At 43.9% G+C, this 17,928-nt stretch overlaps 1 protein-coding gene across 1 annotated transcript; it reads right to left on the bottom strand.

Moving 5' to 3' along the window:
- Positions 1-270: 270 nt before the first annotated feature.
- On the bottom strand, positions 271-7,241 carry LOC106490885 (regucalcin-like). The gene is made up of 6 exons (XM_013950410.2): positions 7,064-7,241; positions 6,353-6,535; positions 4,415-4,630; positions 2,722-2,853; positions 1,494-1,648; positions 271-321 (listed from the first exon to the last, which is right to left on the bottom strand). The coding sequence occupies exons 1-6, from the start codon at positions 7,227-7,229 to the stop codon at positions 271-273; spliced, it is 903 nt and encodes a 300-aa protein (XP_013805864.2). The 5' UTR covers positions 7,230-7,241.
- Between the last annotated feature and the right edge of the window lie 10,687 nt (positions 7,242-17,928).

Below are 17,928 nucleotides of genomic sequence, written 5' to 3'. Positions count from 1 at the left end.
TCAGTACAACAAACTAAGCTGGAGTTTAAAGAGGTTTGTGTAAATTCACAACAGATGTCAAGAGGTAACACAGATAAGCTTTGCCTCTCTAGCCCATTGTATCATGCCACAGACCCAAAGAAGAAATATCTTCAGTTCCAAACATGCGAGTTCTCAAATGTGAATTTAGAAATGCTCATACAGATAAATTCTGTAATTCATTGGACTTTCCTTGTCAGAATTACTCCAAAAAGACACAAGTGTTTCTTGTTTGTTATTTAGCATTAGTATTCAAGCAGCATAGAAATTCTGTGGAATCCCTTTCACACCCAGGCCTGTTATCTGTTTAAAGAATAAAAGAAAGGAAAAAGATAAATTTCTGACTGATTAAAATGGAAGCATCCATATGTTGTACAACAAACATCATAGCAACCAACCCCTACATCTGCTTCAAGAAAAGCCCCCAAAGAGTCATTATCTGGAATCCTTCAGAACAAATAAAGTGTACTCAGATGTTATAGTGATTGGCAACAACACAAAACCCTAAGGTTAATCTTTAAGATTATCAAACATCACTCAATAATTTTGCTAATTCACACACTTTCTGTGGCCCTTACATATGGTTCTTATCTCCCTATTAGCCAAACAAGTCATATTAACCTTTAATGCACTTTGCCCATGCAAAACAAATGTGAGTTTTGAAAATAGCAGCTCGCTTTTATAACAGGAGAATTGAGGAACAGAGATAAAAAATGAAAGATTCATAATGACATTCTGGTATTTAATTCTCATGTGAGCTTCTAAATTCTGCTGATTCAAGAATCTATTGGTTCTTGGCCATGAGAAATCTGTTCCAAGCACTGCTTTGAATTAGAAGGTCCCAGATCCCAAATTAGATCCTCAGGCACCTGCTGGATCATGCCTTTATCCTATTTCCAAATTAATATTAAGTTTTGGGGTTTTTTTCTCCCTCCATTTCCCCTCATTTACAGCCCTTCCCTTTCACGGTATGGTGTCCTCTCAGGGAATGATAGTAATTGCTCTTTCAGAACTATCTTTTATTCTTCTGGTGTACCTTTCACTAATGCACTGGAAGAGAAAATAAAATAACGAAGGGAGAAACACATTTTGAATTCAAGAGCCCTAGACAAAAATGTGATTAGTAATTACTCAAAATATATCATCCCCTTTTAACAGACTAAAAAGATCACAATCAAGAAATTCCTGCAAAGTTTTGCCCTGGCGAACTTAAACATCTGATTTTTAGAAATGGCAGTCTGTGTTGTAAACCTTTAGATACCTTGGCACAATTAAGAAATGAAAACTAAGGGAGTAAAATTTCCAAAACTGATAAAAGCATACTAAGAAATAGGAGCGATGCACAATTTTTTAGAGTGTATTAAGGAATGCACCAGGAAGGACATGGCAGATCCAGAACCACCAGTCGCATGCCTCCCTCTCAGAGTGTGAAGCCTGGCAGGTCTGATTTATAGAAAGAAATAAGATGTGGTCACCTTGAAAATCTCTCCTGCCTGAGGTTCCTTTGCTAAAGCCATCTCATCCAGTCCATCATATGCAGAAGTCACATACATTTCTGAATAGTCTTTTCCACCAAAGCAGCAAGAGGTGATCCTGGAAGTAGGCAGCATCACAGTTTGGATTCTTTTTCCTGGAAAAAATATATAATTGTTTCCTAGTTTTTATTTTCTAGGAAGCACATAAATATTAATTTACTATTAATGAATATGGTGCAGCTGTGGCATTTACACAGAGCATGAAGAAGGCATTTTCCTTTCAGACAGAGGCCATATCTGAAAGAACAGTTTAAGGGGAAATGAAAATCTTTCATCTGCTTCATGTCTAATTATTTTTTAGCCCCTCTCCTATACCCACGAGGCTTCATTTCTTTTTCTCAAATGAAACAATAAAGTATGTGAAGCCAGGGAGGGCAGAGACACATGGGGTCTGGGATAGTTGTCACTTCTTAACAGCATTTCCCAGTTAAACATTTTGGTGCTGAGGGAAAATGTTCTTTTTTTTTAATTTAATTGCAAGTTTAAAATGTTTTTCACAATGGGTATGTGGGGACAATTTTTAGAAAGTGACATTAAAAGGAAGGGGATGATCTTCATCAGCAGACCATGTGGGCAGAGGTACCTGGTACGCAGAAGGGGTTGGCAGGCAGCCGGGCAGTGCCCTTTGCCTGATCAGGGCCTGGACCAGCGCTGTGCAGGGCAATCCGTGGGGCAGAAACAGGCAGTAAAAGACGTCTGCTCATCTTACCTTTGAGACATCCCTCCTGGCTGCCTTTCCTGCACCCTTCTGCTACGTGACATGTAACTTAAATCAAATTACTGGAATTTTGTATAAATATCCCCTCTGAGGATGGCATGGCTCACGTGCCCAGCCTGATTTAGCGGTGGTGTCTGTTGAGGTTATTTCCTGGGGGAGTGCAGTCCCCGAGCACCACTAGTGTTCCCTTTGAGCCGGTGGGACAAAAACCCTCAACTCCGCTGCCTCATTTTACCAACTGGCATATTAAATCCATGGTGGTTTAAGGTAATACTTTGAATGCTTTGAATTGCAGCAGCTGAGGAGCAAACACTTCCCCATAACAGCACAACTCGATGCAGAACAAGATAATTAATGGATGCAAAATGAAAACACTTTAAAACTGTGGCCCAGCAGTCGAACAGGCTTACCATAAGCAGAATTACAGACCACAGCTGGCGGAGGCCTTACCTGTCTCTGGATCTAAACGAATCACTCTGCCACCATCAATACAGGCCACCCAGAGCTTCCCTTCTGTGTCAATGCACATCCCGTCAGGCATTTGCTCCTCCTTTTCTAAACGGTACACAAGTTTCGGGCAGGCTGCAGGAAGAATTGCGAAGCCAGTATTACGTGAACTAGTAAAGCTTCTGTACCAGAACCCAGTCTAACATCTTCCACGCTCTTGCAAGCAGATAGGTTCATTTTCTGTGAGGAAGACGCACTACAAAATTTGTATTGCACATGAGTTTAGCAGATACTGTTAAAAGCATAATTTAGGCTGGCAGACACAAGCGCCCAGTGGAGCCATTATGGTTTGAGATTGTCCTGAATTAGGACACATCATTTTATCAAGGGAAGAGAACAAAATGTCTCTGTCCCTATTATTAACCTATTAGCTGCATGCCATACCATGACTACCACAAGCGCAATAACTTTTGCTAGGCTCAAGGTAGCCTGGATGTCTTTTTATGAGCAATAAATCACATAAATAATGAGTCTAATTTAAATGTCGGTAATAAATAATCTCTCCCGGGTGAAGATCAAGGACTTTATTTATTTTAATGGCCAGTAAAGCTGCCAGTTTTAATTAGGCATGGACACCAACAGTTAGAAGTCTAACTGCAATGCAGAAAATAGTTCTTTATAGACAGGTAGGTCCACATGTGTGCAGTCCATAGAGCTGTGCCCACGGGCAGAGTTCTGCCTGCTCAGGCCTCAAGGCAATATTGTCATTATGACACTCTAAAACAGATACTCACCAGCATGAAACCAAGCCTGGGGAAACTCAAGCTCATTGTAATATTTATTTGGGGAAAAAAAAGTTATCTTAAATCTTCTTTATAAACCTTATGTCCTAAAATCTATAGAAATAGACAGCAGAGGAAACTGAAATCTAAAACTGAGTAATTGTAACTAATTTGTATGATTTTCACCTATGATTACACAAACTTCACACTTGCTAAGGGAGTCAGTTCAGTCATTTAAACACCCATGGACGTGACATTTGTCTCAGATGAATTTTTGCCTTTAAGACGGATTGATTCAACAAAAAAATATTTCATGGAGTTTTGAAATTAACTTACAACAGTTTTGCTTGCACTTCTATTTCCTTTTTGCAAATACTGTAATTAAAATTCTTTCCCAGAAAGTGAATTAAGTGAAATCTGCCAAATATCTGCAGGCAATTTTAACTTCAGAGTTGAGAAAACTCGGTCACAATGGTAACTTGATTTTTTAATATACTTCTGCAATATACTTGCATGTGCATTCTGCATCTGTATATATGCAGCTAGTAGAGTCAAAGTGTTCCAGTAGATGGCACTCAAGAATAAACAGCACCCTGTAAGCTAATACTGGTTCTGAAGTATCAAGGGCTTACTTCCTGCAACTCCTTAAACAGGTCTAAGTATGATCCATCTATTTAGGTGAAAGTGCTAACATTTTATATTTTCACAATACAAAATGTGAAAAGATTGTTCACCAAACGCATCTGCATTATAACCAAATTTGAGAAAAATCACAGTCAGCCTGCTAGCAAGTTGCAAACAGAAGAAAATAAGAAATTTATCAAATGAATTAATCACTAGCCCTTATACAACCAGGTCTGCCGCAGAAAGAGAAATAATATTGCTTGTCACCAAATTTAGAAAAGCATTTGTACCAATCTTGCCAGTGTGTACATCATAGCTGAAGGCATGCACAGCGTACATCAGGCTGTCAATGTGAAAGAAGGTCCTGTGATCCAGGGACCAGTCCAGACCATTGGAGATGTCCACCTGGTCCAACTGTTTCACTACAGAACAGTCAGGGTAAAGAGTGTAGAGAGCCCCTTGTCGCCTCGCTCGCACCCCAGGTGCTGTCTCTTCAGCCATCGTACCTGAAACAAAAGTGGGAGCGTCCGTCAGAAAGGAGAAGCTTGTTCCCACAAGAGTGACTTCCTCATGCTTGATCAAAAACCTCCCGTAAGTTTTAGTAAGATGTCCTAATGCTTTTCTTTAAGTTTTTATGACATGACCTACTATTCATTCAACACTGAACACCCCCAGCGTATATTGCCTGGACTACCTAAATAAGGGGGAGTGACATCTCCATCCCAAAGTACTGCACAGTGATGAGAGAGCTGTTGCAAGGATGGAGAGGTTGTAGAAATGGGCCCTGAGAGGTCCTAAGTACCAAAGGATAGCAAAGGCCCAGTGGGAAACAGCAGGAAGGTGGAAGAGGAGAAAAATCCCATAGGCAATGAGAAAGGGGTGAGGTCCTGTCAGACTGATCACATGAAAAAAAAAGGAGGAAGTCAGGAGCAGCTATCTTCTACAGAAGTCATCCCAACCACAAAAGGCTGAGTTTCTACACTTCAGTGAAGTTTAAGTTTCAGATAACAAAGACAACACGCCAAGGACAGAGGTTTTACTCACAGCCCTCAAGAAGACAAAGCAGAGATGCAGGCAAATGTCAAACACTCAGTCTTTTTGTCATTGGCAGGCTACTTTTACAATTTAAATGGTCTGTGACCTTAAAGTGCAGATGCTGTAAATCACACAGTTGTCTCAGAGCGAAGCGAAGAATAACAGAAATGAGAGATTTTTTAAATTAATTTATGCTTCACTGTTATGTTTTTTATTTAATTTTTGATTCTCTCTGCTCTGAAAATGACAGAGCTCTACAATGACAGAATTGAAGCACTCTAGGACGGTGTTTACATTTTCTTTTAACTGTGAGGAACTGTTTCTGTTGGCCTTTCTTTTTAGAAGAGCTCATGAGCTTGCTTTACGACATTTGGCGAAAACTGAAGTTAAGGTTGATCATTCATTATGCATGGCTAGGAACAAGTGTGCAAAACATTTTTTCTTTAACTTCTATCTTATTCTTCCTCTTAACTCTAGCAACACATCAACCCTAAAGCATAATCATGAGTCAGATGGATTTGCTGGTTTTGGCAAACCTGAAATCAGAGCAAAAGGCTGGCTGGCAGAACAAATAAAGATCCAACTCTGGAGCCATCTTCACTCACATCAGTTGCTCTCTGCTTCCCATGCAGATTGCTGTGCTTGGGTCATAATTTCTAAGGGAGGAAAGAAAGCATGGGGGGATCCTGGCTGCATTGAAACTGATGGCAAAAGTCCCACTTGCCTTCAAGAGGCCAAGGCTTTCTCCCAGCACCTCTGTTTCTCACAGCCTGATGAGCAGGGCTGTATGGGAATGAGGCAAGCCACCATGTGAATTCTCCTCTGGAAGCTACATCCTCCTCTGCACCTCCAGAAACCTTCCTACCTGTATGCACCCTTCACTGGCTTTTCATGTCCCATGTAGGTAGACTTTTGAAAAACAAGGTCAGTCCAGTAATAGCAGAGCCCTCTTGTCAGACAGCCGTGATTGACAGCCCCTGTCCTCATTTAGATCAAAGGATTAAGGACTACTTCTCCTCCTCCATCAGGTGATCAGAGACTTCAGCAGTAATTTCAAAGAGGATTCACAAGACTGCTCACACTCGCTGCGGTGGTTGTTGTGAGGAACTCAACAGAGGAACTGAGAGTCAGGAATAAAACACACCATAATTAGTTCCTCTTTTCTCCAGGGGAAATTTCTGCCAGGAACTTACCAGCAAAAAACCTCCCCTTTGGATCCACTTTCCCATCATTGAACCTGTTGTTGGGTTTATCCTGCTCAAGCTCGAGGACAGTGGTGACTGACTGAGTGTCCCAGTCCAGAAAGGCAAACCTGGTTCCCAGGGCCATGACATAGCCCCCACACTGGCGCAGCGCCACGGAGCCCACGCGAGCATCTGCAGGCAAGAGAGAGCGGAAAATGGCAGGCAGCTCCAGGGCCATCAGTCAGCCATGCCCTCCCCACCCCACTGGGTGTATCAGAGCTTGGTCAGGGGATACCTGACCCAGGAGAGGCTGAGGTGATGCTAAGAGAGCAAGGGTAACATTTTTCAAGACTGCCACCTTTGTAATATCCCCCTCCACTGAGATCATCAGCATGTCTTGCAGGCTATATACTCTTCATGCCTTTCCACCTTCCGGATGGACACAACTATAAGGACCGTACCTTTTCCCTGGGCTTAGCAAAAGCAATGTATGCAGGTACCTCCATGCTTGCCCATGGTCCTTCTCTGGTCAGTCAGCTTGAGCCATGCCATATTCAGCAATACATTGCGGGAGGACAGGGCATGTGGCTCAGTGGAAAGTAAAGGAAGCTGCAATGCTACAGGACTTGTAGCAGGAGAGACAGACCGGGAAGGATGCAGAAAAGGGTCCCAAGGTAAAGCAGTGAATATGTTTACAGACTTGGCAGTGGACTCACTTACCCACAGACACGCTCTGCACTTTGTTGGTAGCAGCGTTCCAGCGGCAAACTTTCTGTGAGTTAATATCTACATACACAAGTGCCTTTTCCCTTTCTTCCCAGACTGGGCACTCTCCCATCTTGTTCTTCTCCTTCACAACAGATTCAATTTTAATGGAGGAGGACATGTCCTGAAGGGAAAAGAGTAAATAATTTATCTAATATAAACCTCTTGTTGTACAGATTTTCATAGCTACAATGCTTAGAAGTGAAATTTGTAAACAGCAAAGCCCCCTCAAATCCCACACAATACAATAACTCAGGAGGTGCCTGTAATGGCACCATGGCTTCTGGTTTTATCTTATTTGAGCACATCTCAGTCTGGAACTGAGCTTGAAGAACTGAGTCTTCTATTTAGAAAATCATCCCTAGATGAGAAACACAAGTAAAAGCCCAAGAGAAAACAGTAACATTTATAGCTCACATTTTTTTTCAAGCACTTTTCCTATATGGAATTTCTGATGTTTACTAAGGGTAATTTCCCTCCCTCAGCATCAGTGTTTATGTGAAGTTGCCATGCTTTCAGTTTTACAGGCCACCTAGCAATGCAGTTACGCATATATTTACATATATAGATATTTATATACGGACCTTGTTTTTGTTTTTTGCCCTTCTTTCTAAAAATAATGGATGTGTTGTGGACCATGGGTATCCAGGTATTCCACCTGCTGGGGGCTTATCCGAGAGATTCATTTCTGGGCAGGTCAGCATCAGCAAGAACTGTAAGGAAGCTGCTTCCTTCTGTGATCAGTGTCTAAGAACTGAGCGAAGGGGCACCGCAGAGACGCCTAGGGAAAATGCCGGGGGGAAAGGCATGGCAGGAGGCAAGCCGCTTACCCTCAGTGGGAGGACGAGGTGCCTCATGGGGGACCAGGGCCCAGCGTGACAGTCAGAGAGGGTGAGCAGCCAGACAAACAGGCCGTGCTCCTCACCCAGCTCCACAGCCCGGGCACCAAGCCTATGCATGCTTTGTGTTGGGGAATCCTGGTCCCATCAGTCTCAAGACTGCTGAGCTGCTAATAAGGCACCCGCCTCCAGGCAAGGGAGTACTGGTGACACAGCCTGGAGCTGTGACTGAACCAGCAGCTGGGGAATGATCCCTAGGAAGAAGGCCAACTTTCCTCCAAACTGTGAGAAGACACCGGTGGGTAGAATCTAGGCTTAGAAGGGTTGAAAGTTTTGTTGCAGAAAAACAAGATTCTGCCTTGTTAACTTATACTTATTAACTTACTCCAGAAGAAAGCACATACACACAGGTAACACTGACTGCAGTTTGTTGGTACCAGAGAGTCATCTAAGCCACTGCAAACCAAATATTTGTTCCCACATCAAGTCAATGTGAATATGCAAATGCAAGGGAATATTCCTGCCTTTGAAATCCAGTGCTTTGTTTCCACTCCAAGCTTTTCATGTTAGTCAGCCCTGTCCAATTACTGCAGCAATGTCTTCCAATGGCTGGTGCAGACCAGTGAATTTTACTGTGTGCCACGCAGGAGGGTGTAAATACACGATTGGCTGGCTTCGGGGGCAAAGCTGCTTCTGCATTTCCCGTGTCAGGCAGCTGCTTCCACCTGGGTGCGCTCGTGAGGGCCGTCCTCACCCGCAGCCCCAGCAGCAGTGGGTCCCATAAAGAGGTCGGTGGCTCCGTACACCTGCAGACAGGACCTTCTTCTGCCAGCCCTGGTGCCCAAGCACTATGTAAATGCCCCTTCAGACTACTTCCCTGGTGGTACTGTTACCAAAAGGCCCCAGACAAGAAAGAGTCTCAAAGGGGGGGGGGGGGAAATGGGGGAACTGTTACCAGCTCGGACAAGAAGGAGTCTCAACAGGAGCCTCAGACAAACATACCCAAGGACACAGGTGCAGCTGGGACTGATACATCCTGAGAAAGTACAGATAAACCAGCAGAAGCCGGTTGGAGCCAAGATTAGGACCAAGACAGCTTTTCTCAAACAAGGAAACGAGCCAAGTTGAGACCATGTATGGAAAAGTAGAGCAAAGTTCATGGCAAGATGCTGAGTGACACCTCTTCTGACACCACTAGGGACCGCCAGAGACCCCCGCAGAAGACCCCCAGAGACTCAGACCGCATGCGTAATGATTATGTAAATGTAATAATTAGTTCTAAGAAATAGAATGAATATGTATAATCATTCCTGGAAAATTAATGCATATGTGTATGATAGAGCAATATAAACTTTAGATGATGTGGCACACGGTGTGCACGTTGGGTGGAGCTATCCCCTGGGTACCCGGTGCTGTAATAAAGAGAATGCCTGCTTCTTAATGCTACATTGGTGTTAAGGAGTTTTTCTCCCAATTTCAGTGACAGTACCACTATAAATAGTGCTTGGCATGGCCAGGTGTCCCTGAGGTACCGTTTTTGATAGATCCCTGAGCCCTGACTGGAGCAAATAGGCAGCTTTCAGTCCTGTGGGCTGTTTCAGTTCAAATGAAGAGCCAGTCTTGCTTTTTTCTACAAAAAGCATATAATAGCCTATTCCTATAGCCTAACTCCCATTCCTCAGACACAAGAAGACTCAGATAAGAGGCAGATTCCCTGGTGGCATGGTGGCATTTCAAGGCTGCTTTCCAAACAGCACCTGAGGAAAAAAAAAAAAAAAAACAAAAAACTCTTGCCATCTCTCTGGCACATATCACCATGTTGTTTTCTTGGCATTCAGCTGCTCTCTGACTCATGGACACTCAGCACCCTGGCACACAGTACCCAACCCTATATGTTTGCAGTCAAAGCCCATTAAATGCCCTCCAGAACAGATAACTCACCACCTGCCCCTGCCCTGCCACTGCCGGATAGGATTTGAGCAATAACCTCCATTGTTCAGCTATTACAAAACAAAGGGGACCTGATTTCCTCCCTCATTCGGCTCTAAAGGAGACGCGGCTGCTACACCCGCCAGCCTCAGCAGATTTTTCAGCTAGCTATGGAACAGAGAGAGATTTCTTGGAAGCCAGCCAGTCTCTGACATAACGATATTCCTCCACTTTACTATGTTAATTTGGGCATTGTTCCTTAGGAGGTGAGCTGGGGACAAGATTTACCTCACAGATAATTAACTAGCACTAATATGCTTCAGCATAAGTGGGACGAGTCAATAATCACTGTGAGTGAAAAAAGGCAGCATTCAGGGACCCAGGTATCTTTCTTGCTTTCCGGGTTCCAGGGCATGCGTAACAAGGAGTCACACGGTCAAGGGGAGGTCCAAACAACTGGTTTATCAAATATAGTCCTCTCCCCAAAATAAACGATGTCAAAGGAACATTGTTGAGGATGCAAAGTTAAGCATTCAGGCTAAGAAGTGCTTTTGTACACCTGTATTATGGTATGAGGTGTACTTACTTGACCTCATCGTTTTTTGCATGATTGCCCCATTGGCTACATTATATTAGTAAACAAACAGGACCCCATTTGCACTGGCCTGTGATTGTCCATGTAGTTAATTTTTTTAGCATGTTTTCTGGCCTGGCTGTGGGCATGTGCCAAGTCACACTCTCCCCAGTGACACCAGGGCCAGGGGCCGGGAACAGGACATGGCGGGACCCCCAGCAGCAGAGTTTGGGCTTTACTAACATAAATGCAGCCATTTATATGCCCCCTTCAGCTGTGACAGCTCAGCACAGCTCTACGTCAGTGCAGTTGTACTTGCGCTGAGCTAGTGCTGAGCGGGGTGCTCAGCCCTGGTTGCGGCTGTCACGCAGCTGCGAGAGGCCAGGCAGTGACCTGCTGCTGCACAAAAAGATGCAGGCAGGCAGCACTGGGCTGAGGATAAATAAGGGTATATGGAAAGATACCTGGAAAAGTTAACCTCCCAAAATCTGTTAAGCAGAACTTGAGCTGCAGGAGTGAGTTTCTATCAGGCTAAGTTTTGTATCATATAGCTGTAGTATTTGTGACCTGATTCTCAGAGGTCTAATGCTGACTTCATTGCACCGTTTAACCATGGTCTGGAAAACACAGAGCTGCTCTCGCACCTCTGAGAAGACTGATTTCAGCAACGAGACTAGCACTAACTCCTACTCTGGCAGAGGAAGAAAGCTGCCAAATCTCCAAGGGCCAGTGCATAATCGTTTCACTGATGGTTTCATTGATTCAGTTGATTCAGTTCATATTAAACCTTTCTGTTCCCAGCAGCTCCCATTTCATTTACTGCCTGTTCTTCAGCTTCTGTAACAACAAAGCAGAGGTCCTGCAGATAAGCAGCTACAAAACTCTGATTCACAGACCCATCCTGTGCACAGAGAAATATGCAATCGAGTAATTAACAACCGTTTCATAATGCACAGGCAGGTGAGAAATGAACCTGGGCTGCACCTATTGCCTTTTTACTCCTTTCTGGAGCTCAACTGTTTGGCTTTACAACCAGAATGCCCTTTTAAAGGACTTTTAGCTTTACCCTCTTAAAAACAAACTGGAAGAAACATGGAAAACTCACAAACACCCCATCTCCTCCCCAAGACACAGAGACATAGGTTGAAACTCTCCACGGACAGAAATGCCTCACTGTCCTGGGTGCTACTGTGCCAGGTTGCCCCGACATGGGTACTGCTGCCCAAGGCAGGTGGCCCTAGGGCTGGGCCCTTGGTGACGCATGGTGCTGAGGGCCACGGTGCAGATCTACGGGATCCCAGCAAAATGCCCCGACTTCGATAAACTGTGACAGAATTTCATCAAACTTCTCAACTGCTTCAGACTGCATCATTCACAGATGACTGATGTGACCTAATAACTCATTGCCACCTCAAGGCCTCCTACTCCCCCTTTCTCTCCCTCCTGCTCCCCAGCTTCCCTGGCCTGGCTCCTCACCCCAGCTGCCTCTGCCCTTTCTCCCCATTGCCTCCGGGGCTCAGGCCATCTCCCAGCAACTCAGGACCTGGCCCAGGTCCCCCATGAGTCCTCCACACCATGGACATCTGCAGTGTCCCACAGAGCCTCAGAGTACACCTTCCCCAGCTGCATGCCCAGCTTTATTAATCCTCCCCCCGCCAAAAGAGTTCCCATGTTTTTCCTCCAGCTGCATTCTTTTTTTCAGAGCTGAATATCTGGGCTCGAAATTCCTTCATGTTTCTCAGAGGAGAGCAACCAAAATAGGAGATTTGTGCCTTCGTGGCTGGGGTTTTACTAATTTTTACAAGCAACTGAAAACTGACTCTTTTAACAGGAAGGGTCGTGCAACCTTAATAGGCAGCGCTACCCATCACGGCGCTTGTGGCCCAGTGACTTGGATGCAGGAAAGCCAGTGAGTGGCCAGAAGGCATCTCCAGGGTGCAGCCCCACTCCACCGCAGCGCAGACACCTGGCAGCTGCTTCTGGCCCCCTGCTCCCTCAGCCCCCGTGATCCTCATCCTGGCTCACTGTCCCTGCCAGCACCACACTCCTCATCAAAGCTGCCAAGGCGGGGTCCAAAGAAGATAACATCTCATTGTGAAAGAATGAATTGACTCCAAAAAGTTTTGCTCAAAACATCCAGGGCTCACCCCTTCCAAAGTATCCTTCTGTCTGGCATCTTTTTGCACAGCACCTTGCACTTTGCTTGCCACAGCACTAATAGATCAGAGATAAATGTACAGGGAAAAAAATAGCAACTCCAAGCAGAAACCAGCAAATACTGCCATATTCTTCCCAAGTGAAACGCACTAAGATAAAAATATCGCATTCACCTTGTGTATATCCTCACCACAAAATTATGTTGATGTTTTTGCCTCCTGGAACGATGCCTAAATCCCTTGCAGAGAACAAGTGGCTAAGAGGTATCACTGCAATATTTTCGAGTTAAACAGATTAAAGTTATCAGAGTTTTGAGACTGGAAGAAATATTTCCTATTAGGAATGAAAGCCTAAAGGAAAAACATCCACTCAGATATTAAAAAAAAAAAAAAAAAAAAGCCCTCTTTCTGGTAGTTATTTGAAAACAGCCTTTCTAATCTTCAATACAGATTGTTTTTAAAAAGGATCCTGGCCAAAATTGGTAATTTCAGTATTCATAAGATACAGGTAAAACAGAAATTAATGATTGTCTTTAGAGCGCTTCTTAACTGTTGCTCTCTCTCCCAAGCAAGCATACATTATTTTATTTTTAATTTCAAGCTGAAGCTTTGAATAAGACAAACAGTTAAAGCTTTTAAGGTGTGTACAGTGAAGCAATAGTCTCTGTAAACCAAGGAATTTTAAGAACAATTTTAATTCAATTCAACAGCTGAATATTTATATCAAGCTGTAGGGCACCAGTGCAAAACCCTGCAGTTAATCACAATAACACACCTCCTGAGAAAAACACTGCAAGACCTGGGTTGATGTCTCTTTTCCAGTACTGGTCCAATGAAACTGGCTGCAGTTTTCAGAGACGATTAAAAATGTGCAATGGTTGATGTTATCTGCACTGAACAGGTAACCATTTACATTTTCTATTCAGTCAGCAGTCACATGAAGGATGAGGCATGAACCAAACCCCTTCTGAATGATCTGGTTTGTAGTGCCAGCAGCAGAACATGTGATATGGAAAAATCCTTGCTCAGTATTTTTTCATGTCATGAGAGCAGGATAGGAAAACTGAGACATTGCACCATTCATTCACCCCGAGGGCTAGTCCAAACTTCTCAAATTTGGGAGCAAATGAACGTCTAGGGTGATAAAAACATTGAGAGGAAGTTAATAAAAGATGAGGGGGAGGGTTGCGCAGGACAAGTCACTTTGAATGATAAGGAAAAATATTCATGCGATTGAGGTGTATTATCATCATTAAGACTTGGCTTCTATTCCTAACTGTGCCACAGTCTTCTGGTGTTCAGTCACCTGCTTTCCTCGCCTCTAATATGAAAAGCACACTCCCCGCCTGGGCGAGAGCTGTGAGGCTGCTCCAAGCGGCCACAGAGAGCGCAGGGAAGAGCTTTGGCAAGACATCTGCGGCAAGTGCTGGGATGCTTCAGACAGCAAAATAATTATTTTTTTGTTGGCTTTTAAGACTTTTCTTTCTTTTTTTTGCCTCTCTGGTGTTTGCTTTTTTTTGTACATGGGAGGTGAAGGTGGAAGATGCCGAGTGCCTTCCCCACCCATCCTCACCCAGCAGAGGTAGGTGATGGGGGACCCCCAGCCCCAGCTGCTGGCCCCCCCAGCTGGGCTCCACGGGGGATCATACGAGGGGGGATGAGCTAAAGCTCGCCACGGGGGCAGAGTCCGAGCAAGGCAGTGCGCCAGGGCCACTGACAGCTTTCCTGCAACAGGGAACCTCTCCAGTTCCTCCCTGCTGCAGCAAGCAGGGCACTGGGAGTCCTCTGTGCAGACCAGAGGCAGATTCCTGCCAGCATTAAGTTATCCCACTAAATTCAACGAGGACAGAAGCCACCTGGCAGGAATAGGTCCCAAACCAGCATGCAAGAGAAATGCATTTCTTTACTCATGTAAACATTTAATGCATGTTTTAATTTGATGTTCAAATGACTCATGGGATGAACATTTTTCCCAGATAAGCAAATAACAGGGGTAGACTGAGTATTATCCCGTTGCAGTCATCATAGATCCAAATTCAGAGATTCAAAAAGTAATGTTTCAATCTCAAATTCCTGCCAAGGTCATTGCATGATGAGCAAAGCAACTGTGCTCAGGTTAAGGACCATTCTGAGACTTCCTTCACTTCTCAACCCAAACTATAGGCTCAGTTTTAACTTCAGCTCTAACTCTCTGTTTCTGTCAGTGTTTTTCCTGTTACTCTATACTTTCCTTTCTTTAATCTAAATAATAACTTTGAAGGGGGTTTTGTGTAGACATGGATGAAATTTTTTTCACAGCTCTCCTTCCTATGAAATGCTTTTTCATCCGGTAGAAATATTTGAAAGGAAAATTCTGTTTTAAGATAATTTTAGTGGTGTTCATTTAAAAACAAAAAAGTGTATAAAAATAGAAGCAGTTGTTTTTCTGTTAAACACTTTCCAATGCATTTTTTCCTAGAGAGAGATTTAATGGCAAAAAACATATTTCCCATTCAACTCTTTTAATCTGGTAACTTCACTAACTTCACCATCACACACTGCAGCAAACTAAAATCAAGTCATGCCAAGGGATGGAGAATTAACCTCAATACAATTAAAAAAAATGCATATGCTGCTTTACTGGAGCGCAGCTCAAATGCAATATAGTTGGTCATACTAGGCATATCAACAGCTGTGGAAACAGTATCGAAGGACGTACTTCTAATTTACTCAGATGGCTACAAATGCCCTGCGGATACACCAGCAGACTGTGGCTTCCTCTGCGCTTTGCACCACCTCTCAGCTTAGCTGCTATTCCTACCCCGCTGGCTCCTAGACCCCCAGTACTCCCAGCACCCTGTCCCTCTCCCTCCCTCAGCAAGCCCTTGAAACATCCCCCAGCTCTACCTTTTCAGAGGTCAGTCACCTTAGAAGGAGACACATCTTAAAGGCTTTGTAGACTTTGCTTGCCAAGTGGAGCAAATCTGCAGCAAGAGGTGCATGCATTTATTCCTAGCCAGCCAATTATTATTTTAATTATTCCCACAAATCATCCCACATCATCGAGTTCATTTCTTTCTAATTTTATTGGTTTGCAAAGGAGAAGTTTTCAACAGAATTGGCCGAAGGCAGCCATACACCTCTGTACCTCTGCCTGGCATCTCCCTGCTCCTCTGGAGTATTTTCTTCTTGGCTCTCTTGCTCTCTCCCATCCCTCTCCTTTTGTCCCTGCGACTGTTACTGTCTTCTTTTATACTCCCTAGTTTTTTTAAATGTAATGTAATTGGGATAGCATATCAAGGCATTAGTGTAATATAGACATTAATGTAGTTCATAAATACATTGTATACCATATATATTAATGTAGTTTGCAAATACATCGTATTTGTCTTCTATTACATAGAGACACACACTCAGACAATACCACTGAATGTGTTATTGTGACTTTGCAAATACTTAGTAAGTCATTCTCTCACCTCTTTTCTCAGAACTCCCCAAATTACCCTTGTGCAACTTCTTCCCCATGGGTATCCGTCCTAACATTTACTACTCTAATAACTTTACTTTGCATGTAATTTGATGTCCTGATCACTTAAATTCATTCTTTAAGTCATTCTTTAAGCTAGACACAGTCGTCTTCTGCATTTATCTTTCCCTCCATTTTGGAGACAACAGCAGACATGGTTAGAGTTAATGCAAACACAGCTATTAAAAAAACTCCAGACAGGCACAGATGTAACTACTCACCTTGGCAATACCCCTGTCAACAATGTTGTCCAAAAATCAAGTGGAGGCTTATCTTCTGGCAGCTTTGCCCTTTTGTAGGAAGGATCCGATTTCTCCTGACTTCTCGAATTGGGAAGAACTGGAGCTCCCCGGGCAGCCAATACTGCCTGCTTTTATTTTGGTAGAGCTATTTTGCCCGCAAAGGATTATTTGAGTTTTCTCCAGCTTGGTTGGGAATAAATACGCTTCACCTATGACTATAGATTTTGGTCACGAGGGAGAAAAAAACCCTTCAAGGCACAGCAGCTACTCCTCCTGATACAGCTTTTCCTGTCATTGAGGTCTTGCTCAACCCTAATTGAAATCAGCGCAAGTCTTTGATCAAAGACGTAAGTTTCATTAGTAAATGAGGGATTAAACAAAAAGCCAGGGAGCCTTCCTAAGCGAGGGAACTGGCAGGCAGGAGAGAAAGGCCCGGGAGAGGCGATTGCTCAGTTACAGTTTGCTGGATCCAGCACTCTGTCATGAGACCGGAGTCAAAAAACACCTGTGGCGCCTGCCTGGGTTCCTTCAGGCAGGAGTGCTGGAAGCAGCTCCAGCCTCTCAGGTGGAGGCTGATGTGATCTATGGTCCTAGTGTATTTTGGTAATATTAAAATTGCAACTCTCCAGACATGTTCCTGTTAATTTGATGTCTGTGAAACCAGGGGTCCAGCCATCAGGTCCTCGTTGCATCTCCCAGGTGCCTCTTGGCTAGTGATGACAAACTAATCTTTGGCCAGATCTTTCTTATGTGTATGAGCTGTTGCTTTTATCTTTCTAGCGCACTAACAGAAAAAAAGATTGGCACTTGTCATACGCCAGGATGGAGATAACCTTATGGCCATCATGGTGTGGTGAGTGGCTGATTTCCCAGTAAGAAGCCCCCGTGCTGTGATGGGCAGGCTTCGCTCCCAGAAAGGACACATCTTCTGCAATTTAATTAACTGAAAATTATGCCATTTGTTATCAGTACAGGCCACCGTTTTAACCCTTGATCTGCTGTTTCTTCCAGTGCTTTCTCACACACACGCATTTCCATTCATACCCATCTTGCTATTTCTGTCACAAGTCTATAGAAACACCATATCCAAAGCTGCAGAGGTAACACTGCCCCAACCTCAAAAGGCAGGGAGGAAGTGGCCGGAGCGCACCATGGCCATGGCATGGGAAAAGCAAGCTGTGCTGAGCCAGATGAAAAGTGAAGGAGGAAAGAGGGGAACACAAAAGCTACCTTTTCTCCCCTTCTAAATCCACACCTGCATCACTACGGGAACAGCAGCACCAAAGCCATCAGTGCTGGTTGCTACATGTAGAGTTTTAGCACTGCTCTGATATTGGTACTTGTACCACTGCTGAAACCCTTTTCTCTGTATCCTTGTTTTTCAAATAAACAGAAGTACGAACTGAGGAGCAGAAACCTCTGCAACTTGATAGTGATGGTACAGGGAGCTTAATCTGTGTTTGCACCTACTTATTGTCTGCTGCATCTCTGAATGTAAATTAGCTATCAAGAAGCTCATGCTGCAGTTATCACTAGGTCTATGACTTCAGTGAGACTGAAGCCCTAAATTTGCCC

The sequence above is a fragment of the Apteryx mantelli genome, chromosome 1, assembly GCF_036417845.1.
Source record: "Apteryx mantelli isolate bAptMan1 chromosome 1, bAptMan1.hap1, whole genome shotgun sequence".
NCBI classification, from domain to species: Eukaryota; Metazoa; Chordata; class Aves; order Apterygiformes; family Apterygidae; genus Apteryx; species Apteryx mantelli.
This window is presented reverse-complemented; position numbering and strand designations above follow the sequence as displayed.

Excerpts from the sequence above, each read along its gene's own strand:
- LOC106490885 (XM_013950410.2), bottom strand. The coding sequence starts at position 7,229 with ATGTCCTCCTCCATTAAAATTGAATCTGTTGTGAAGGAGAAGAACAAG. Across the intron at positions 6,536-7,063 it reads AGTGCAGAGCGTGTCTGTGG|ATGCTCGCGTGGGCTCCGTG; the intron begins GTAAGTGAGTCC and ends TCTTGCCTGCAG. Across the intron at positions 2,854-4,414 it reads TGTACACACTGGCAAGATTG|CCTGCCCGAAACTTGTGTAC; the intron begins GTACAAATGCTT and ends TTCTTCCTGCAG.